General features: G+C 47.1%; 1 protein-coding gene across 1 annotated transcript in view; it reads right to left on the bottom strand.

Moving 5' to 3' along the window:
* The window catches only part of hmcn1 (hemicentin 1), a 276,985-nt gene that overhangs the window by 194,097 nt on the left and 57,790 nt on the right, over window positions 1-25,098 (bottom strand). The window contains exons 7-13 of the mRNA XM_034179597.1: window positions 16,894-17,014; window positions 16,517-16,780; window positions 15,692-15,836; window positions 15,493-15,614; window positions 10,904-11,173; window positions 2,312-2,453; window positions 307-434 (exon numbers count right to left, since the gene is read on the bottom strand). Of these exons, the coding sequence (XP_034035488.1) occupies window positions 307-434; window positions 2,312-2,453; window positions 10,904-11,173; window positions 15,493-15,614; window positions 15,692-15,836; window positions 16,517-16,780; window positions 16,894-17,014 (1,192 nt within the window). The remainder of the gene's footprint in view (window positions 1-306; window positions 435-2,311; window positions 2,454-10,903; window positions 11,174-15,492; window positions 15,615-15,691; window positions 15,837-16,516; window positions 16,781-16,893; window positions 17,015-25,098) is intronic.

Below are 25,098 nucleotides of genomic sequence, written 5' to 3'. Positions count from 1 at the left end.
GCAAACAACTAAACTCTATCGGGACTAATATATACTCATGTATATATATATATATATATATATATATATATATATATATATATATATATATATATATATATATATACACACACACTTTGCGGAGTAACAGTGTTTTAGACTCCGCGTCGTGCATTCAAACCGTGTAATACACGGCTTCTCATTGTTTAATCCTTACACACACACACACATATATATATATATATATATATATATTTTTTTTTTTTTTTTTTTTTAATTATTTTTTTTTTTTTTTTCTTTTCACTTTGCCTGTTAAGTGACGCTCACCAACGTAGGAGATGACAGAGGTCATTTTGTGTGTTCCAGCATTGTTAGTGGCCAGACAGCTGTACACTCCTCCATCTTTCTTCTGCATGTTCCTTATAAGCAGTGTGCCATCAGGAGTCATCCTGTACCTGAACATGCAACATACACTGTTTAGTATGATCATGACAACTATCCACTCTGCTTGAAGAAAGAGATGCACTGATGCACTGGGCAGAACACACAGACCTACGGACAATTTAAAGTTTCCAATCAAGGTGCTAAGTGAGGTACATGTATGAGTCACTGGTTGACAAGATATTGCCGAACACTGTGTATTGCAAAAATCGTAAGCGCACAACAGTAGTAACAGTACCAGAAACACTCTGTTGCCATACTGCGTGAACATTGTGTTTTACACATTATGAGAGCAGTAGACCATCAGATGCGGAAGATCAAAGTGCTTTACTATGGTGCCTCAAATTCCCACTTTGCCCTGTAAGGTGTTGATCTGCACACTGGAAGAAAATGGGCGATTGAGGTCTTTAGCCAAAGGACCTTTGTCATTTTCTTGTGTGAACGAAAATCGATCCAAAGAGGGCTTGTCATCCTTTGACACAAGCCTTCTTCTCTACGCTCTCCCCAAAAGTAACAATTAACAATTCCATCTATTAAGACACAGCCTACAAAATGTAACAATTTTGCTATAATTACAATTCTATAAAATCATACACAGACATAGCAGGGACTGAACTGTTTGTATTTTTTGGTGGCGCTGTCATATTGGTCATTTAGGAGGGATTTGTGTAGCAACCTTCAGAAATAAGCTTTCAATTTTGAGGAAAAAAAACACTGTCTTTTTAGCATTTGCTATTGTTGGTCTCCAGTTGTTTGATGATGTTAATGCAGATAATTATTTCTGCAGTGCCAAATCATAACATAAGGTGTTTCAAGGTGCTACACATGAGTAAGGTCTAGACCTTACTCACCAGCACACTGGTGACACTGGGAAGGAAAGTCTCCCTCAGGGTGTTTTTTGATTATCAGAAAAAACCTCAGGAATTCCAGACTTGATTAGTCATTGATGCAGGAGATTCCCCATAGCTCACCCCAACACAGACGTACCTCCAACCTCTCCCCAAGATGTCCCGTCATCCAACAAAGTCAGTACCCAAAATCAAAACTTCCACTGTCGACGGCACTCATATCGATGTGAGTTCATGAAATAACTTTTCAAACTCCTAAATTATTTCAATGTTGACACTCAATAAAGTGTCCAAATGACATCCTGTGAGTCCTGTTCACTCCCTCCAGGAGTCGATTCTCTCTAACAAATGTTTTGAGACCATCTTGGGAATTTGTTTTCTGCAGCTCAGTGAGTAAAACTGAAGCACGTATAGTTTATAGCTCAAATAAACAGCGAGAAAGTCTGGAAGTTAGATTTGATTTCTAAATGTTTAGAAACTCAGTTTCACTGGAGCCCCTGTTGGATTGCAGCAGCCAATTTCAAACTTACTTGTTCACATTTTGGAGCCACTGGAGGCAACCCTTTTATTATCATTCAAATGAACCAATTTGAACCCACGTGAAGCACCGTTCACTGTTTATTTATTCTAAAGTATACTGCTTTTATGGAGTCATGGTTCCACTTGAGACCACAATTTTTTTGCAGCATCTTAGATAAACAGCTGGTTCTTCTTAATTTTACTTTGCTATCTGTGGAGGAAAAGCAGTGTTATGAAGGCAAACTAAAGGTTACCATGGCCAGAGCTTTACTTCACTCAGTTGTATGCCTGAAACCTAAATCCTTATACTTTGAAACTATGTCACAAATTTTAATTTTATACAGCTCCAACATCTGGAAGTTTTTTAGAGAACAGAGACGCAACAAATAAAATGAAAATCACAACACAATACTACAAAGTTCCTCAGCAGATTCAGAAGCAAACCCCAAAACAGAGCAATATCTACAATTTAAAATTCAGATGTGCCGAAAGGCATCAAATCTGTAAAATGAGGCTGAATTTACCGGCTGGAGGCCATGATGAACATGTCATTGTGGGTCCAAATCAGGCGAGGTGTAGGGTAGCCGCTGGCTGAGCACCTGATCCTCACTTCAGCTCCTGCCACAAAGGTTTGGTTCATAGGCTCTAACGAAACCCTGGGAACCTCTGTAAGACACAAGGAGTGATCAAATGATAAAATTATTCACTAAATTAACCAATCAATGAATGAATCACTACTTTAATTACTCTGGAAGCTACTGCTGTCAACACTGGTAAACATGGCTATTTCAGGCACAATGCACTCTTGGTTCACATCCTATCTTTGTGGGCACTCGTGCAATGTATCATGGCATCGACCTAATCCCATCAACTGTCCACAGGTGTACTCCAAGGTTCTGTGCCTTGTATACCTACGCACTGGGTCCACTTGCACAGGTTTTCATATCACTGCTACGCAGACGATACCCAGCTTTACCTAGCATTCCTGCCAGCCAACGCTACCATCTCACGTTTCTTAATCAGATCCACATGAATGAAGAAACACCACCTTCAACTCTATCGTTCATCCGAGCCAATAAATCAATCCATCACAATAGTAATTCCATTTGGCTCGTTTCACTACGGGTCACCAAAACAGATATGAAATGGACCTGCATGTTGATTTGGCAAAGTTTTCTACACTGGGTGACCTTCCTGATGATTTGAGTGCATCCAGAAAGTATTCACAGCGCTGCAATTTTTCCACATTTTTTTTATGTTACAGCCTTATTCCAAAATGAATGACATTCATTTTTTTTCCCTCAAACTTCTACACACAATACTCCATAATGACAATGTTAATTTTTTGTGACATTTTTGCAAATTTATGAAAAATAAAAAACTAAGAAATCATGTGTACCTAAGTATTCACAGCCTTTGCCATTAAGCTCAAAATTGTGCTCAGGTGTATCCTGTTTCCACTCATCATCCTTGAGATGTTTCTACAACTTAATTGGAGTCCACCTGGGATAAATTAAGTGGATTGGACATGATTTGGAAAGACACACACCTGTCCTATAAGGTCCCACATTTGACAGTGCACGTCAGAGCACAAACCAAGCATGAAGTCAAAGGAATTATCTGTAGACCTCCGATACAGGATTGTCTCATACAGAGACACCTTGGATGAAAACGTGAGCTAAACTATTTAAAGGACCAATGAGGAAAACTATTCGTTTGGACAATAGAAAGTCAGTAAAAGACTGACAAGCAACAAATTTCATTGTGAAGAGTGTTCAGAGTTTTCCATCAGGTTTGAATTCTTTACACTTCAAACATAAGGCTCCTTGAAGGGAAGATGAATTCTTCTATCCTGACTCATCAACCAGCCTTTATGTGTCATTCCCTCATTCATCGTCATTTTCTCTCATGCATCTGTCTTTACTTTGATTGACTTTCTGCCACACAGCTTCTATTCCTTGGTTCCACTGCACTGAGTTCACATGATTTAAGGTATCAGCAGACCTGACGTACTTCAAAGTGAGACTAATGACTAGTGTAGAACTGACCACGGGGTAATTACTAAACCCTGGGGCTTGTAACAGCTGTTTGAGAGAGAGAGAGAGAGAGAGAGAGAGAGAGAGAGAGAGAGAGAGAGAGAGAGAGAGAGAGAGAGATATTAAAATTATAGCACTGTAGGAGAATCATGAAAAAGGTAAAAACCAGAATTGAATTGAATTGAAATTGAATTCTACTCTTACAAACCCTAGGACCTACAAGTAAGCCTGCAGTCTGAGAGCGAAGCGCTCTATTGGGGTGATATGGTACTATGAGGTCCCTAAGATAAGATGGGACCTGATTATTCAAAACCTTATAAGTAAGAAGAAGAATTTTAAATTCTATTCTAGAATTAACAGGAAGCCAATGAAGAGAGGCCAATATGGGTGAGATATGCTCTCTCCTTCTAGTCCCTGTCAGCACTCTAGCGGCAGCATTTTTAATTAACTGAAGGCTTTTCAGGGAACTTTTAGGACAACCTGATAATAATGAATTACAATAGTCCAGCCTAGAGGAAATAAATGCATGAATTAGTTTTTCAGCATCACTCTGAGACAAGACCTTTCTAATTTTAGAGATATTGTTGGGAAAGTGTAGTGACACGGACCCACAACAGGGGGCATAAATGAACGGACAATAGAAGGAGTTAAATTTGAACACTTTACTGCTGTGAATGCCACAACCACACACAGCAGATTATAGAATAAATACAAAGTCAATGGATAAAGGTGTCGTGTGGGCAGGCTCGACGATAGGAGATGCCCGTCTAGAGAAGAACCGGAACCACACGATTTCCTCCACCACCGAACCCGAAGGATACTGGAGCCGCCAGGTCCCGAGTCCCCCAGGTGGCCACCGTCTCCGCGTGTCGGATCTGGTACTGCTGGCGAAGAGCAAAGACAGTCAAGTGTGGGTGTGTGTACACCCAGTAACAACAACGGTGGGAATTCCACCTCCACCTCTAACACACTCGTGCAGCTCCTGTCTCAAACACTTATCTGACGGGAAGCAGAGCGAAGCAGTCGCGGCCCATGCCGGTTCTCCGGGGAGACAGCTGCAACAATGTATCTACTGGAATCAATATTGGAATATTCAGGCTGAGAGTATTACCTCCGTAGGAGAACGATATCTCGGCGACGTGGTGGAGGTGTCATCCTGCTTTTATCCGGGTGAAGTGCAGATGATCAGTGACAGCTGTCATAGTTGATGAGTGACAGCTATCACCTCGGCTGTTCCTGTGAGGCGGCAGCGCCCTCTCGTGCCTGAAGCCCGCACTTCAGGCAGGGCGCCCTCTGGTGGTGGGCCAGCAGTACCTCCTCTTCTGGCGGCCCACACAACAGGACCCCCCCCCCCCCCTCAACCAGGCTTGTCCGGGTGGCGATGGTAGAAATCGGCCAGGAGGGCCGGGTCCAGGATGAAGCTCCTCTTCACCCAGGAGCGTTCTTTGGGTCCATACCCCTCCCAGTCCACCAAATACTGGAAACCCCGGCCCATTCGACGGACGTCCAGGAGCCGGTGCACTGTCCAAGCCGGCTCCCCGTCGATGATACGGGCAGGAGGCGGCGCCGGACCGGGTGTACAGAGGGGTGAGGTGTGATGTGGTTTCAATCTTGAAACGTGGAAAACTAGATGGATCCGCAGTGAGACCGGGAGTTGGAGCCTCACTGCGGCGGGACTGAGGACCTTGAGGATCTTGAAGGGCCCTATGTACCGGTCCTTCAACTTGGGGGAATCCACCTGGAGGGGAATGTCCCTTGTGGATAACCACACCTCCTGCCCGTGCTGATATGCGGGGGCCGGGGACCGTCGACGGTCTGCATGGGTCTTTGCCCTCATCCGGGCCCTCAACAAGGCCGAACGGGCGGTGCACCACACCCGACGGCATCTCCGCAGGTGGGCCTGGACCGAGGGTACACTGACCTCTCCCTCCACCACAGGAAACGAAGGGGGCTGGTACCCCAGACACACCTCGAACAGGGAGAAGCCGGTGGCAGAGGACACTTGGCTGTTATGCGCATACTCGATCCAGGCCAGGTGTTCACTCCAAGCCGTCGGGTGTGCAGATGTGGTACATCGCAGGGCCTGCTCCAGCTCTTGGTTAGCCCGTTCAGCCTGTCCGTTGGTCTGAGGGTGATACCCAGACGAGAGGCTCACGGTGGCCCCCAGCTCCTGGCAGAAACTTCTCCAAACCTGCGAGGAAAACTGGGGACAACGATCTGAGACGATGTCTGTTGGTATCCCGTGCAGACGTACGACATGGTGGACCAGGACATCCGCTGTCTCCTGGGCCGACGGGAGCTTCGGGAGGGCCACGAAGTGGGCCGCCTTGGAGAACCGGTCCACTATCGTGAGGATGGTGATGTGCCCCCGGGACAGCAGGAGGCCCGTGACGAAATCCAGACCAATGTGGGACCAGGGGGATGAGGCACAGGAAGCGGCTGAAGGAGTCCCTGTGCCTTTTGGTGGTCCGTCTTGCCCCTGGCGCAGGTGGTGCAGGCCTGGATGTAAGCCCGGACGTCAGCCTCCAGGGACGCCCACCAGAAGTGCTGCCGGACCACTGCCATGGTCCTACGCACCCCTGGGTGGCAGGAGAGCTTGGACCCGTGACAGAAGTCCAGGACGGCAGCCCTGGCCTCTGGTGGGACGTATAGTCTGTTCTTTGGCCCTGTTCCGGGATCCGGGCTCCGTGCCAGGGCCTCCGGACAGTCTTCTCCACGTCCCAGGTAAGGGTGGCCACGATAGTGGACTCCGGTACGATGGGTTCCGGTGGATCCGACAGCTCGGTTTTGACTTCATGTTCATGCACCCGGGACAAGGCATCCGACCTCTGGTTCTTGGTCCCGGGGCGGTAGGTGATTCGGAAGTCAAAATGACCGAAGAACAGTGACCAGCGGGCTTGCCTGGGGTTCAGCCGCCTGGCGGTCCTGATATACTCCAGGTTCCGGTGGTCAGTAAAAACCGTGAATGGCACTGACGCTCCCTCCAACAGGTGTCTCCACTCCTCAAGAGCCTCTTTCACCACTAGGAGTTCTCGATTGCCCACGTTATAGTTCCGTTCTGCTGGGGTCAACCTGCGGGAGAAATAGGCACACGGGTGAAGAACCTTATCGGTCTCTCCGCTCTGGGATAGCACGGCTCCTATCCCTGAGTCAGAGGCATCCACTTCAACCACAAACTGGCGACTGGGATCGGGCTACACCAAGACGGGTGCAGTTGAGAAGCGCTGTTTCAACTCCCTGAATGCGGCATCGCACCGATCCGACCAGGTGAAGGGAACTTTTGGTGAGGTCAGGGCTGTCAGGGGGCTAACTACCTGACTATACCCCTTAATGAACCTCCTGTAAAAATTTGCGCAGCCGAGGAACTGTTGCAGCTTCCGACGGCTCGTAGGTTGGGGCCAGTCTCTCACCGCCGCGACCTTGGCCGGATCCAGGGCGACGGAGTTGGAGGAGATGATAAACCCCAGGAAGGACAAAGAGGTGCGATGAAACTCACACTTCTCACCCTTCACAAACAGCCGGTTCTCCAACAACCGCTGCAGGACCTGACGTACATGCCGTACGTGAGTCTCAGGGTCCGGAGAAAAAATTAGTATATCGTCCAGATACACGAAGACGAATCAGTGCAGAAAGTCCCGCAAGACGTCATTTACCAAAGCTTGGAACGTCGCGGGGGCATTAGTGAGGCCGAACGGCATGACCAGGTACTCAAAATGACCTAACGGGGTGTTGAATACCGTCTTCCACTCGTCTCCCTTCCGGACCCGAACTAGGTGATATGCGTTCCTAAGATCCAGCTTTGTGAATATTTTGGCTCCATGCAGGGGGGTGAACACCAAATCCAATAAAGGCAACGTGTATCTGTTGCGAACCGTGATCTCATTCAGCCCCCAATAATCAATGCATGGACGAAGTCCACCATCTTTCTTGCCCACAAAAAAGAAACCTGCACCCATCGGGGAGGTGGAGTTCCGGATCAGCCCAGCAGCTAAGGAGTCCCAGATGTAGGTCTCCATCGCTTCGCGCTCAGGACGTGAGAGGTTGTACAGCCTGCTGGACGGGAACTCCACGCCTGGAATCAAATCGATGGCACAATCGTACGGACGGTGCGGGGGAAGGGTGAGTGCCCGATCCTTGCTGAAAACGTCAGCAAGATCGTGGTACTCAACCGGCACCGCCGACAGATTGGGAGGGTCTTTGACCTGCTCCTTAGCCTGGGAACCGGGAGGGACCGAGGATCCTAAACACACCCGATAGCAGGTCTCGCTCCACTGTACCACCACCCCGGACGGCCAATCAATCCGGGGATTGTGTTTTAGCATCCATGGGAACCCCAGAATCACATGGGAGGTAGAGGGAGTCACAAAAAACTCTATCTCCTCCCGGTGATTCCCAGACACTACCAGGGTTACAGGTAGTGTCCTGTGTGTGATTAAAGGGAGTAGGGTGACATCTAGTGCTCGCACCTGCAATGGCGAAGGCAGCGCCACCAGAGGGAGCCCTACTTTCCTGGCCCATCTGCTGTCTAGCAGATTCCCTTCTGACCCTGTGTCTACCAGTGCTGGGGCCTGAAGGGTTAAATCCCCGCTCAGGATTGTAACTGGGAGCCGTGTGGAAATATGTGTGTGTCTCATGTGAATTTCTTGGCCCACCCTAAGCCCAGTTTCTAGGGGCGGGCATTGGTGTTTAACCGTTCGGGGCAGTCTCTCAATGTGGTGGTCTGAATGTGGCCCTGCTCGTGTCCATAACTTCGTCAGCAGGGGGAGCTGTAGCCACACGGGGTGTAGAGGCCATGGAGCGTGGGAAGGGCGGACTTTTTTCGGACCCGGAAGGAAGAGGGACGGCGCATGCCCGGCCACGCCCCTCGTCTCGTTCCCGACGGCGTTCCTCCAACCGATTGTCTAACCGTATAACAAGGTCGATAAGCCCATCTAATTCCCGCGGTTCGTCCTTGGCCACCAGATGCTCCTTCAGGACCGACGACAGTCCGTTTACAAAGGCGGCGCGGAGCGCAGCATTATTCCAGCCGGACCTCGCAGCCGCAATGCGGAAGTCGACTGCATAAGCGGCTGCGCTCCGGCGTCCCTGTCTCATTGACAGCAGCACAGCTGAAGCGGTCTCTCCCCTGTTAGGGTGATCAAACATGGTTTTGAACTCCCTCACAAACCCAGTGTACGTATGAAGGAGCCGTGAATTTTGCTCTCAAAGCGCCGTAGCCCAAGCGCGTGCCTCTCCTCGAAGCAGATTTATTACATAAGCTACTTTACTAGCATCGGATGCGTACATGACGGGACGTTGTGCAAAGACGAGTGAACACTGCATGAGAAAGTCCGCGCACGTCTCCACACAACCTCCGTACGGCTCTGGGGGGCTTATGTATGCTTCAGGGGATGGTGGGAGGGGTTGTTGAATGACCACTGGAACATTCATATCGTGCACAGGATCGGCAGGAGGAGGAGCTGCAGCAGCGCCCTGAGCGCTCGCTGCCACCTGTGCAGAGAGAGCCTCCACCCTGCAGTTCAGGAGGATGTTTTGCTCGGTCATCTGGTCCAACCGAGCCGTAAAGGCGGTGAGGATGTGCTGCAACTCACCAATCATGCCTCCTGCAGACGCCTGTGCACCCTGCTCTCCCATTGGCCGTTCAATCGCTGGATGACGCCCCTCGGAGTCCATGACGCTGGCCGAGATATCCTGTTGGGAAAGTGTAGTGACACGGACCCACAACAGGGGGCGTAAATGAACGGACAATAGAAGGAGATAAATTTGAACACTTTACTGTTGTGAATGCCACAACCACACACAGCAGATTATAGAATAAATACAAAGTCAATGGATAAAGGTGTCGTGTGGGCAGGCTCGACGATAGGAGACGCCCGTCTAGAGAAGAACCGGAACCACACGATTTCCTCCGCCACCGAACCCGAAGGATACTGGAGCCGCCAGGTCCCGAGTCCCCCAGGTGGCCACCATCTCCGCGTGTCGGATCTGGTACTGCTGGCGAAGAACAAAGACAGTCAAGTGTGGGTGTGTGTACACCCAGTAACAACAACGGTGGGAATTCCACCTCCACCTCTAACACACTCGTGCAGCTCCTGTCTCAAACACTTATCTGATGGGAAGCAGAGCGAAGCAGTCGCGGCCCACGCCGGTCCTCCGGGGAGACAGCTGCAACAATGTATCTACTGGAATCAATATTGGAATATTCAGGCTGAGAGTATTACCTCCGTAGGAGAACGATATCTCGGCGACGTGGTGGAGGTGTCATCCTGCTTTTATCCGAAGTGCAGATGATCGGTGACAGCTGTCATAGCTGATGAGTGACAGCTGTCACCTCGGCTGTTCCTGTGAGGCGGCAGCGCCCTCTCGTGCCTGAAGCCCGCACTTCAGGCAGGGCGCCCTCTGGTGGTGGGCCAGCAGTACCTCCTCTTCTGGCAGCCCACACAACAGATATTGCGCAAATGCAAAAAAGCAGTCCTACATATTTGTTTAATATGCGCATTGAATGACATATCCTGATCAAAAATGACTCCAAGATTTCTCACAGTATTACTAGAGGTCAGGGTAATGCCATCCAGAGTAAGGATCTGGTTAGCAATGAGAGTGAGATCATACTAGGTAGCCAGACAGCCAGGTCAATGAGCAATTTACAGTCAGTGAAGTGTTACAAACAGGATTAGAACTGTCTGGATGTTGAGCAATTCCTCAGAGTCAAGCACAATTTACTTTTACACTTCCCGCAATGCATTAGGGTTAATTATATAGGCAGCAGGGAAGCAGGGAACACTTGGAAGATAATCATGCAAGGGAGTCGGGTTTGCAAGGAGTCCTGTTTTTACTGCATAAAACACACAAGAAACATATGCATGTAAGTGCACAAACAGACACGTCAGACACTAAATGAAACACACATTAACAGGAATGTGGTAACATTAAAACAACTGAGGGTAGTTGTGGTTGACGAACACTTCTCTACTGTACCAACAATGTGAAAACACCTTGATTTTCTATAAATGTCACTTTATGAACACTTCATACAATATGTTGTACTACATTCTGGTACTGTAAAATTACACTGCTTACCTTGCACAGTGAGGTAGACTCGAGCTGCAGCCACTCCTCCTTCATTTGCAGCGATGCATTCATACCAGCCCGAATGATCTGGAGTTACAGGGAACACCTGCAGCGAATGGTTGGTCAGGATGTACACGCGTGGGTCCAGGCGAGCACTGTGGCCGCCCCTCAGCCAGGTGAGATTGAAGCTGACTGTGCTCACAACATGACAGGTGAGGACAGCGCGAGAGTTAGGTGACACTGTTACGTTGCCCTCGATGGTGATGCCTGGAGGCGGCTCTGTGGGATGAAGTTATATTCATGTTGTCACCTGCTAGAACGTATGCACCACGATGGAACTACCTTTACATAAAACCTAGAAAAACTAAATGCACAACTATCAGTGTTTGTAATAATAACATCCAAAGAAACGTTACATTTTTAAATATGTCTGATTGTATCTACAATGTAGGGTTAAACTAAACTAGAGCACTACACTCGTAGACCACAAACCTCCGCCAACACTAGTTTCCAATTCCACAATTTTTTAACTAGGAAAACAGTTTCAAGGTCAAACTCTTGTTAGAAGTGACTTTTTTGTCTAAATAGAAAAATAATCTTGTCACAGTTAGGGCATATGTGAGGTGTAATGGCTGAAAATTGTTTTACAAGAACAACAGATTGATTGTAAAAAAAAAAAAAAACTCACCATGAGCCTCAGTGAGCTGTTGGTCATGTTTCAGAGGCAAACAACAGCTAAAGAGCAGAAAGGTCAGCAGTCGTGTGATAAGGAGAGAAAATCAAGCTGAGGGAGATAAGATGTAGCAGAGGTTTTGGCTCTGGGAAGAGGAGGATGCTGGGGAATGCAGTACAGATCTTTGGGATTAGGATGAGACAAATCTGATAGATGAGTCTGTGTGTATGTATATGAATGTGTGCGTCCACGTATCCATAAGCATGTTGTATCCATAAGCATGTTGTCCTGCTAAAAGCATCACTGGCCCAGAAACAGAGGTTTGAACTGTGGAGGCTCAGTTTCAGCAGGTTTCCAGACTAAAGGTAACCGTTGGACAAACTGTCCTCACGGTAACTTTGTGAACACATCGCTGTGGTTACAGACATAAGTTACAGCCACCCAGAGTATTACCCAGACACATCTCTTTCCAGCACCATTTCTCCTTCTCCTGTTCCACAAAACATTTTTCAAGTGCTCCTCATTATCTTATTCCCTGCAGGTTTTCTCTTCAGCTTGGTTTTTATCAGGTGCCTGAAGCGCCAGTGAATTCCGAGGAGCAGGAATTCTGTCGAGGAGCAAATGTACGACTTGTGCTGAATGGACTGGGACTCCTGTTGCCTGCTCTGGTTTCTTGTAATGGGCTTCAGATTAAAAAGTAAATGCAACAGTGTGGATTCCAAGCAAGGAAACAAAACTCCCCCCACCCCCATGAGTGAGGTACATAAGGAGGATTCGTTATCTGTACACATTACTGCAAATGACAACATCATGTTCAGAGTTGGGGGGGGTCACATGTTTCTTGCAGTTTGGTCGTCAGCCTTTGTGGGAACATTAGGCCAGGTCAGGTCAGTGAGCATGCACGGACACCCCACATCATTCTATTGATCACAATATGAAACCCGATTGGGTTCTGGATGGCAACAACCCTTGCAGACAACTGATCTATCCCCACCTCTTGAAACTACCTAACTATCTGCTGCAGGCAGGTGAAACGTGAGCATCACTTTGGCCTGATGCACCCATGTGCTGGATCATGCTCAAAGAATGGTACCACATGGTCAGATTGTTGTCACTGATGCTCACTCAGAATAATACAATAACATGCTTTTGGAGGGTGGCATGCATTTTCAGAGGCCCGACGTTCATGCCCAGTCGCCCAAAATGACAGATATTCGCCCGAGTTAGTCGAGGGCGAATATCTGTCATTGCGGGCAACGACACAGACGGAGGGACTTGGAAAATGCATACCGCACGACAACAGCATGTTATTTGCATTATTATCACTTACTGAGATACACAACACCTAACGCTCACTTTAACTTTTGTCGTGTTGGCTGGCGCGCGCTGCTCTCCAAATTCGGCAGTCATCAAGCTGGCTGCTGTTCATTGTTGTACTATCCATGAGAAAATCATCCAGAATATCCATATTGGGACCAAAACACAGTTCTCGACTTTTATCTTTTCCTCTCCGGACAGTTTTTTTCCCCCCCTCTGCGGACAGTTCTTGGGCTGCGCGCGCTATGTCGTCATTTGTTTACGCACAGTGGGCAGGTATAGCCAGGTAGCGTCGACGTAAATCTACGATACCGGCCTAGCGGTAAAGTAATAATAATGCACAGTACCCCTCATCAGAGTCTCACTAAATACACTTCGCTTGACAAAATGTCCTTCTAGCGGTATCCAAGGCTCCTCTAAAGAGATGTGGCATCAAAGACATCCAGGCATTCCTTTGGATCACTGGTTAGCACCCACGTCTCACAACCATACATTAAGCAGGAAGCACCAGGACCCTAAAAACATGGCTCTTCATTCTCCTGCAAAGGTACCCGCATCTCCAAACATCTCTGCTGCATGACCTCATGACTCCATAAGCTCTTCTCAGACGTCTTTCAATCTCAAAAGCCGAGGACCCAGAGAGACGAATGTCACTGCTGACATAAACTGAAATCCAGCTCAAGTGATGTCTAACTTGAAGTCTTTAGACTGCGTGTAAAACTCCACTCCACTTGCCATGATATAAACTGCAGTGTTCCCTTCACTGCACTATTTCACTTGAGGCATTCTGAGTGTATTTGTGTGTCCTTCATATGTTTCTTATATACAGTGCGATGTGAGACATTTAAAATCATCACGTAAATCACTTGTGTCCTTCCAAGTGCATCCATCATACTCTACCTTTGTTGACAGGCTAATTCCTGCCATCTGCTCAACCTTACACATTCCAGTGCAACAGTTCTGGATCATTACACACAGTGAGGGAGATAAACTGCAATACATGATATTTGACCTGACTGCATTCTGACTTTACTTCAACCAAAGTCAACACTTGTGTGTTGGCAACAAAGAGAAGGCATGAATATTATTGCAGTAAGCAACAGGAGCTGAAATGATTCATCATTAAGAAAAATGATCAGAAACTATTTTGACAAGTGATTTATCACTTTCTGTTTATCAAAAAATTGCATATTTTGTTATATACGAGGTGTAATGGCTTAAAAATATTTTACAAGAACAACAGATTGGTTAAAAGGTGCTGTTACACATAACGACGACAAGTCATGAATGCCACAAAGTATACATTCTCCGCCGTTGATCACGAATGTGATGATTTGGGGCAGAGGCGTCAGGTGTCCTCAAGAAATGCTGCAACCTGTTTCCACATGTTACCATTAATGGAACGTGTTTCTGGAGAATTATCAGGAACCATTATGCACGGTCAAGAATAATGTTCCATGTTGTTGCGCGTTGTTGCTCATTGTTGCACACTGTTGTGCGCGATAACCCACAACAGCGCATCGTTAAGTTCTGTCACGTTGTGAATGAGGCGCATTGTCTCCACACACACCGTCATATTCATCCATCAGCTGCTGAACAATTCAGATCGCTCCAGTTTGCTCCTCAAAATCCACAGCAAGAGAACTTTGTGATTGCATGCTTAGTTGGGCTCTGTGCCATAGAGTGGCACAAACAGGAGGAGGAGGTGGAGAAAGCTAGATGTGTGGCTCCACGCGGCTCTCATCTCGCTCCATTTCCCAAACATCAGGCACATGCAGCAGGTGGAACACCTGCAGGTGTGTACTGATGAGCACTGGAACAAAACGTTTAGCTGACTTGGCATCACTGTACTCCTTCAGCATACTGTAGCAATGAAACTGAATGCAATGCAGTAGGGTTTAATTGTGCGCACATCAGAGAAGAGCGCTGTCATGCGCTCTTCTCTCGCTTAAGGATCTCTCTCGCTTAAGGATCATCACTAATCAAGACGTATCAACATGCTCAGCTGCGACCTCCACGACATGAGGTGAAATGAGGGTGGTGTGTGACATTCGTGGAAGATTTTTTGACAGCCAAAAACATGCTCCACAAAAATCACGAATATCACACACCAACGCGCACTATTAATAAACCTATTCAGATGCGTTAAGTCACATTAAGAATGTCAGGAATGTGCCAAGAGTGACGCAAACATGACATTCGTAACGCGTCTTGTCTATGTGTAAATGCACCATAAAGCACTTTTAATATCAAACATGCTTTGAATTAGTTCAAATCCGATAAGCTCTTATTTTCACTAACTTTGACCTGCTCGAAACCAACAGGAAAATGTTCAGAACTGCTGCTTTATGCTTGTTCAGAGAAACTAAATGATTCATGAAACAGCTGCTAAAATAATTGACAAATGCATCATTAATGAAACTAATCGTTAGTTGCAACTACACAAACCACATATTGTTTTGCAAAAAACTGAGCTTAACTTTTCGTGAACTTTGATTTTGGGTTTGTTTCCTATAATTACAAGTATAATGTCATTATTGTATTAAAATTAAATGAGAAAAGTAAATGTGTTTAGAGGATGAGAGTCAACTTTGGAACATTTGCTTACCTGACACGTCCAAGAAGGTGCGGGCTCGACCTGTGCCCGCACTGCTGATGGCAATACACTCATAATATCCTTCGTCTTTCAGAGTTACCTGGGTTATTTCCCATAATGCACCGTCTGACTCACTGAGATCAAAAGAACCACAGGACATTACTACTGTTGGGCTTTTTCTTTTGCAAAACCTCTCCCAAACCCTGCTCACCTAAAGAGCTGGTCGACTCCAAGTCGCTTCCCATCCCTACTGAAGCGCAGCGTGAAGGGGATCAGGCTCTCCACCCAGCAGCTGATCGTCCCTTTCTGGAGGTAGTACCCACGAGTTGTAGGTGACATCTTCACCTGAGGGGCATCTAAAAGAGAGATATGGAAAAGTTTTTTTCAAAAAAAATCCTCAAGAAATCAACAGACCTGATTTTAAACCACAAAATGCAGCATGCCCTTTGTTTCTAATAAATCATCGATAATAGAAATCTACATAAGCATCAAAGTTTGAACAGCAGCTCGTCTTGTTATCTTATGATACTTTTCGACTAGATGGTACCAGCTCAACTTGACTTGCTTTTGGCATCAGGTGTTTCCTTTTCCTCTGTGAATTGCAGTGAATCCTGAACTTGTCATAGTGACACCGCATGAAAGTACTGTGATGTTACTGTCAACACGACACAACAGCAGAAGATCAAGACACAAACTAATCAGTGAATAGTTTAACTCTTGCCCTATTTTGTGGTACAGATGCTTCTCGCCTAATATTATATTAAAAAAGGGTTTGTTCCGTTTGTCAGAATGATGACACAGTTATAATGACCAATTAGTAGTTTGCAGTATCTTCACATCACCTTTTGCTATTGCCTCAGTTCACTTGTATCTTCAACGAAGGTGATACCAGAAACAGCACATGGTAACAGATACTAGGTACCAAGTTTGGCCAACAAAAAAGTGAAAAAGACAGATATAGTCAATTCTAGTCATGCAGGTGCCATGCAGTGAAAAAGCCATTGGTTCCTACTAGGTGATAGTCTCCATCACTGACCAGGCACGATACTCGAGAAGGAAACACTGGAGACTCTCTGGAACAGGAAACCATCCCGGTCATATCCAGTCACCCGCAAGAAGAAGGCCTCATCAGGTGGAATAAACTCCGTAATGTTCCAGAGCCCATATGGCAGGCGTTCAGGGAAGTAGCGGATTGGCAAAGTTTTGACCACATGGCCTGTGATTGATAGCAACTCTAGCCTATCGGCACGAGCAGGAGGGGAGAGCCCAGTGGTGTTCAAAAGGATGTGGGTGGGAATGCCTGCAGAGTAGATAATATAACAGATACTAGTCTACCACAAAGTAGCAAGATGAAGCTGAAGAAGACAACAAGGGAAAGTAAACATTTTGAATGCGTTATTCAACCTCGCTGACCTTGAATGGGCCGACTGAAGGTTTTTTTGAAGTCTAAGGTGGGTGTCCTGGAAAATCCAGCCCGGAAGTCGATGGTGCTGAGACCTGAGATACGGACTGAATGTCTTCCTTCACTAGAGGTCTGTATTTATAAAAAAAAAATGGAACATACATAATGTAGGTCTTCTCTATAATTGCACCCCAGAACTACTAATCAACTGCATCCACTTGTTTTGTTTGTTTGTTTGTTTTGTTTTGTTTTTTTGGCTTTTTTATCTTTACGAGGTGAGAAATTACATCATCTATGGTCCAAAACCCAGACTGGTAAATGATGGCTACTTATTTTACTCAATAAAACATCAGCATAACTGCATCAAAGGCAAGACTGAACACTGAGTAACCGTCTTTTGTATGCCAACTATCTGGCATGTATAAACATGCCACATGAGTGTGCCCAGGCAGACAGCCAAAAATCTCAAACATATAAAACAGTCACAAATCAGAGATGACCCATTTAGTCAGGTGCAACATACTTTAATTAGGCAAACATGATTGCTATAATCAGTGGGGCCAATGGCACATGTGGTTGTTGTCATATAGAAGTGTTTTGAAGCTTGGCAACAACAGAGTCAGAGTAATTACAAAGAACCATAAGGTTGTTAAAAGGTGGAAACTCCTCATTTTAGGTAATGTACCTTAGATATGACAGAGGCGCTGACTCAGTGTAGACTGAGGCATGCAAACCTAAACTGTTACATGCAGTTGCCTGAGATGAAAAAGCATGTGTGGACAGAAATATAGCATCAAATACTAAAGCCTGCTGTCAAGTCTGTGAGCATGCACTGACACCATTTATCACCAAATCCACCATACCTCAGAACCACCCCAGGTCCAGGGTGGCAAACACCCAAGCTGACAACCGTTCATCCCCAACTATTTAAATTATTCAACTTTATGTCACGGCCAGGTATAATATGGGCATCCCTTTGGTCTTCTCCAGCCGCTGGGGTTCTCATCAATAAGATACATGTGTGCCCAGTTGTCATAACTTGTTGTTGTTGTCATAACTGATTTACCCTCAAAATGCAAGTGATACTCCTCATCTGAGTCTTTCGAAGTAACCACTCTTTTGACACAAATATTTTCCAGCTGTAACCAAAGACCCACCAGAGACACCTGATACATGGTCACCTTAGGTCAAAGTAAGACAGGAAGTCCCAGGAACCTAAAGAATGGGTCCTTCATTCGCTTCCATTTGCAAAATCCTCTGCCCAGTGATGTAATGGCTCCATCAGCTCTTGCCAAAAGTCTCTGGCCTCTCTGGAACAAACATCAAACATCAACGTCCCCCAGACATTACTGTCACTGTTAAGTGTCAGTCACACTATGACAGACTGAGGAAACGTATGAGTAACATATATGAAATTTTGATATCCTTTCATGTCCATCTTTGTTCTGTACAAGTCCTTTTTGCATTTCTTAAATGTGTTCCTTGTCAGCTGATATCCGGGAAGTCCATTGGAAAGTTTTGTGCTTGCTCAAAACTTTGAGCAGACATTAGATGGAGAGTTTTCCTGGTGGTTAAATGGACTGCATTTATATAGCGCTTTTCAATTTTTTTCAATTTCAATTTATTTTCATTTATATAGCGCCAAATCACAACAGAGATGCCTCAAGGCACTTCACACAAATAAGGTCTAATCTTACTAACCCCCAGAGCAGCAGTGGTAAGGAAAAACTCCCTCTGAGGAAGAAACCTCAAGCAGACCAGAATCAAAGGGGTGACCCTCTGCTTGGGCCATGCTACAGATAAATTACAGAACAATTCACAAAACGAATATACAGGAAATGCTGTTGGTGCACAGGACAGGCTTTTCCATCTGCATCAGACGTTCAAAGTGCTTTACACACTAATGCCTCACATTCATCTTGATGTGAGGGTGCTGCCATACAAGGTACTCACTACACAGCGGGAGCAACTAGGGGATTAAGGACCTTGCCGAAGGGCCGTTAGTGATTTTCCGGTTAGGCTAGGATTTGAACCGAGGATCCTCTTGTCTCAAGGCCAACACTTAACCACTAGATCATCACCTCCCCACATTTGTTTACCATTTTGACCTCTACTTATTTCTTACTCCTACAGTACTCATGCTTTCATATCCTGCAGTTGTCTGATGCTTTAGAATGGGCTTCTGATTGGCCAAAGCTCCAGCATGGAGTGTTAATTCAGCACGAGGGGAGAGAGGACAGTTCTGGATGCAGCAACATGCAGCACAGCTGTTCATTTAACCAAGGTCAGACCAAAGAAAAAGACAGTGCAGCTGTGTGCATTTTTATCTGGACATCAGAGCGCACCTAGTGGATTCTCTTGGTAAGAAGGCACTGCAGAGAAAGCAGGTTGTTTGTTGTCTTGAATGCCCAGCCCAGTCTCAAGTGTTTTTTTTTTTTGTGTGTGTGTGTGATTCCATCACGAAAGGAGTCAAATTTTCATGACAGGTTTTTTTTAACTCATTATTACTAACCCTACTCCTACCCCCAACCCTAACCTTAACCATAACCTAACCCTACTCCTTCCCCCGCTTCACTTTTAATTTTGTGCAGCCATCACAGAACGTATTAGAATGAATTTGTGCTGCTGTGGCAAAAATGAGGTGCTTTTCGTCACAATATCACAAACCAATAGAATAATGTATATTTCGTGCTCCTGAATCACAAAATGCCGTGAGACTGGGTTGGAATGCCAGCACAGTGGAAAGGATGCTGTCACTGCATGAATATAGTTAGGAAGTATGATGATCCTCCATGATCCTCGAGCTAGCTGGATTCTAGCCACATCTGTGTTCAGACTTTGGCAAATCCAACTCAAATCCAGTTCCCCCAGAGCACATATCTGTCTTGAAACCGTGAAAATCATTCTGCTGAATGCGGCTTTTTGTGTTGCCAGTGGAAATGTAACATCCATCCAACAGAACCCCAAATCCACAGGCAATCAATGGACTAAGCAATATTTGTCACCGGACAAATGATTTAAATCCATTACCAATCAGTTTGCTCAATCCATCATAGTGTTACAACACCTTTAAGATAAAATTCTCTTTCAACAAGTTTGACGCTTTCACCACAAAGAGATAAACCTCTGATGGTCAAGTCTAGGAGGCCACTGAAAGCAGAGTCCAACAGAATCGCAAACCCAGACATAACATCTAATTAAAGACAGATTAAAAAGGACCACATTCCTTTTCACGTATAATCTAAAGCCAACACCATGTTGGTGTCATGTGCCATTAGCTCAGAATCTCAGAAGAGTGAAATTCCTCTTGTTTTCTGCATTTCTATGAAAAACAGTCATAGCTGAGAAGTTCTAGGCTGCACTATAAGGGTGTATGGATGAATAAAGATAATGCACAAGAAGATACATGTTGGGATGAAGAAAAAGAAAACGTGACAAAGAAATTCAAGTGCACAGTGTGAGCGAGTGAGCAATGAAGGTTATAACTAAGGGATGTAAGCACTGGATAGAAATAACATAGAAGGATACTGTTTTATATCTGTTTTACATCTCTCATCACTTTTATGAGGGTTTTTCGTGAAACAGCTGCTCATACTGACTGAAGCCTGACAGCACCGAGAACATTCAGAGTCCTCTGATGTGGTTTACAGCTGATATTAAACAGATGGCAAACTGATGTGTAGATACTTATCTTTTAGCATTGTTTAATCCCTAAATTTCACTTTGTAACTGTTCCCAATTGGCTGAACAGAGGACATTGCATGCAATCAAATCACAAGTTTGGGGAGTAATGGAATACATGGAATGGCATTACATAATCTGGATACTGGTTTATTTGCTAGCAACACAAAACAAATGGCACACTGCATGTTTGTACATGAGCAGGATGTTTTAAACTTTTTCAGCAAGGTAATATACGTGTCTTATAAAACACATATTACAGATCGTACCTAAAAAAAAATACCTCAGAGGCACTGAAGTGATGCATCATATTTAAAAGAGCATTTCAGTTGTCTAAGAGTGGTCTCCCACTACAGTTTCTTGGCCCAAATTGGGCCTGATGGGTTTTTTTTTAACAGCAAGCAAAATTTGCATTACCTACTATTTTATACTTGCTTGTATGCAAGTGTAACTGATTATTGCTGAATGCAACAGAGTACATACGATTCCCATTCGCAATGGTTCAGTTTCTTTCCAGAAAAAGTTCCCGGAAAGTTCCCGGTTCAAGGCCACTTCTGCCCATTCTCCGTGTAATGCGGAGTTTCATCAGAATGGTCATCCAGCGTAAAACTTGGACCAAATCAACAAGCAGATCCATCTTGGATCTGCTGTGGACAAGCTGAAAGAACTTACTTACATACAATTCCCATTATACGAGGTCTGTTAGAAAAGTATTGAACCTTTTTATGTTTTGCAAAAACCTGATGGTGTTGTGTGGGCCGCCAGAAGAGGAGGTACTGCTGGCCCACCACCAGAGGGTGCCCTGCCTGAAGTGCGGGCTTCAGGCACGAGAGGGCGCTGCCGGCTTACTGGAACAGCCGAGGTGACAGCTGTCACTCATCAACTATGACAGCTGTCACAGATCATCTGCATCTCACCCTGGATAAAAGCAGGATGACACCTCCACCACGTCGCCGAGATATCGACTTCTGTGAGAGGTAACTTTCTCTGCCAGCATTAATTGATTCCAAGAGCTATTGTGTTGCAGCTGTCAACCAGAGGACCGGCGTGGGTCGCGACTGTTTCGTCCTACTTCCCGTCAGATAAGTGGTTAAACAGACGCTGCACGAGTGTGTGTTAGAGGTGGAGGTGGAATTCCCCCCGTTATTGTTATGGGGTGTACACACACCCACACTTGACTGTCTTTGTTCTCCGCCAGCAGTACCACATTCGACACGCTGAGACGGTGGCCACCTGGGGACTTCGGGACTTGGCGGCTCCAGTATCCTTCAGGTTCGGTGGCGGTGGAAATCGTGTGGTTCCGGTTCATCTCCAGACGGGCATCTCCTATCGTCGAGCCTGCCCACACGACACCTTCATTAATTGACTTGTATTTATTCTGTAATCTGCTGTGTGTGGTTGTGACATTCACAACAGTGAAGTGTTCTAATTTAACTCCCTCTATTGTCCGTTCATTTACGCCCCCTGTTGTGGGTCCGTGTCACTACACTTTCACAACAGGATATTCAGCCAGCGTCATGGACTCCGAGAGGCGTCACCCAGCTGTTAAACGACCAATGGGAGAGCATGGAGCGCAGGCGTCTGCAGGAGGCGTGATTGGTGAGCTGCAGCACATCCTCACCGCCTTTACGGCTTGGTTGGATCAGATGACCGAGCAAAACATCCTCCTGAACCGCAGGGTGGAGGCTCTCTCCGCACAGGTGGCGGCGAGCGCTCAGGGCGCTGCTGCAGCTCCTCCTCCTGCCGACCCTGTGCAGGATATGAATGTTCCAGTGGTTGTTCAACAACCCCTCCCACCATCCCCTGAAGCATACATAAGCCCTCCTGAGCCGTACGGAGGTTGTGTGGAGATGTGCGCGGACTTTCTCATGCAGTGTTCGCTCGTCTTTGCACAGCGTCCCGTCATGTACGCGTCAGATGCTAGTAAAGTAGCTTATGTGATTAATCTGCTTCGAGGAGAGGCACGCGCTTGGGCTACAGCACTTTGGGAGCAAAATTCACGGCTCCTTCACACGTACACTGGGTTTGTGAGGGAGTTCAAGACTGTGTTTCATCACCCTAACAGGGGAGAGACCGCTTCGACTGTGCTGCTGTCAATGAGACAGGGACGCCGGAGTGCAGCCGCTTATGCAGTCGACTTCCGCATCGCGGCTGCGAGGTCCGGCTGGAATAACGCTGCGCTCCGCGCCGCCTTCGTAAACGGACTGTCGTCGGTCCTGAAGGAGCACCTGGTGGCCAAGGATGAACCGCGGGAACTAGATGGGCTTATCGATCTTGTTATACGGTTAGACAATCGGTTGGAAGAACGCCGTCGGGAACGAGACGAAGGGCGTGGCCGGGCATGCGCCGTCCCTCTTCCTTCCGGGTCCGAAAAAGGTCCGCCCTTCCCACGCTCCCTGGCCTCTACGCCCCGTGTGGCGACAGCTCCCCCTGCTGACGAAGCTATGGACACGAGCAGGGCCACATTCAGACCACCGAATAGACAGAGGAGGCTTCCCCACGGGGCGTGTTTTGTTTGCGGCTCAATTGAGCACCAATTGAGTAATTGCCCCGAACGGTTAAAACACCAACGCCCGCCCCTAGAAACTGGGCTTAGGGTGGGCCAAGAAATTCACATGGGACACACACACATTTCCACACAGCTCCCAGTTACAATCCTTAGCGGGGATTTAACCCTTCAGGCCCCAGCACTGGTAGACACAGGGTCAGAAGGGAATCTGCTAGACAGCAGATGGGCCAGGGAGGTAGGGCTCCCTCTGGTGGCGCTTCCTTCACCATTGCAGGTGCGAGCACTAGATGGCACCCTACTCCCTTTAATCACACACAGGACGCTACCAGTAACTAAGGTGGTGTCAGGGAATCATCGGGAGGAGATAGAGTTTTTTGTGACTCCCTCTACCTCCCGTGTGATTCTGGGGTTCCCCTGGATGCTAAAACACAATCACCGGATTGATTGGCCGTCCGGGGTGGTGGTACAGTGGAGCGAGACCTGCCATCGGGTGTGTTTGGGATCCTCGGTCCCTCCCGGTTCCCAGGCTAAGGAGCAGGTCAAAGTTCCCCCCAATCTGTCGGCGGTGCCGGTTGAGTACCACGATCTTGCTGACGTTTTTAGCAAGGATCGGGCACTCACCCTTCCCCCGCACCATCCGTACGATTGTGCCATCGATTTGATTCCAGGCGTGGAGTTCCCGTCCAGCAGGCTGTACAACCTCTCCCGACCTGAGCGCGAATCGATGGAGACCTACATCCGGGACTCCTTACCTGCCGGGCTGATCCGTAACTCCACCTCCCCGATGGGAGCAGGTTTCTTTTTTGTGGGCAAGAAAGATGGCGGTCTTCGTCCATGCATTGATTATTGGGGGCTGAACGAGATCACGGTTCGCAACCGATACCCGTTGCCTTTGTTGGATTCGGTGTTCACCCCCCTGCATGGAGCCAAAATATTCACAAAGCTGGATCTTAGGAACGCATATCACCTAGTTCGGGTCCGGAAGGGAGACGAATGGAAGACGGCATTCAACACCCCGTTAGGTCATTTTGAGTACCTGGTCATGCCGTTCGGCCTCACTAACGCCCCCGCGACATTCCAAGCTTTGGTAAATGACGTCTTGCGGGACTTCCTGCACCGATTCGTCTTCGTATATCTGGACGATATACTCATCTTTTCTCCGGACCCTGAGACTCATGTCCGGCATGTACGTCAGGTCCTGCAGCGGTTGTTAGAGAACCGGCTGTTTGTGAAGGGCGAGAAGTGTGAGTTTCACCGCACCTGTTTGTCCTTCCTGGGGTTTATCATCTCCTCCAACTCCGTCGCCCCGGATCCGGCCAAGGTCGCAGCGGTGAGAGACTGGCCCCAACCTACGAGCTGTAGGAAGCTGCAACAGTTCCTCGGCTTCGCAAATTTTTACAGGAGGTTCATTAAGGGGTATAGTCAGGTAGCTAGCCCCCTGACAGCCCTGACCTCACCAAAAGTTCCTTTCACCTGGTCGGATCGGTGTGATGCCGCGTTCAGGGAGTTGAAACAGCGCTTCTCGACTGCACCCGTCTTGGTGCAGCCCGATCCTAGTCGCCAGGTTGTGGTCGAAGTGGACGCCTCTGACTCAGGGATAGGAGCTGTGCTATCCCAGAGCGGAGAGACCGATAAGGTTCTTCACCCGTGTGCCTATTTCTCCCGCAGGTTGACCCCAGCAGAGCGGAACTATGACGTGGGCAATCGAGAGCTCCTTGCGGTGAAAGAGGCTCTTGAGGAGTGGAGACACCTGCTGGAGGGGGCGTCAGTGCCTTTCACGGTTTTTACTGACCACCGGAACCTGGAATATATCAGGACCGCCAAACGACTGAACCCCAGGCAATCCCGCTGGTCACTGTTTTTCGGCCGTTTTGACTTCCGGATCACTTACTGCCCCGGGACCAAAAACCAGAGGTCGGATGCCCTGTCCCGGGTGCACGAACATGAAGTCAAGACCGAGCTGTCGGATCCACCGGAACCCATCGTACCGGAGTCCACTATCGTGGCTACCCTTACCTGGGACGTG

This window comes from Thalassophryne amazonica, chromosome 10 (assembly GCF_902500255.1).
Source record: "Thalassophryne amazonica chromosome 10, fThaAma1.1, whole genome shotgun sequence".
NCBI lineage: Eukaryota > Metazoa > Chordata > Actinopteri > Batrachoidiformes > Batrachoididae > Thalassophryne > Thalassophryne amazonica.
The sequence above is the reverse complement of the archived record's forward strand: the minus strand, read 5'-3'. Positions and strand labels throughout refer to the sequence as shown.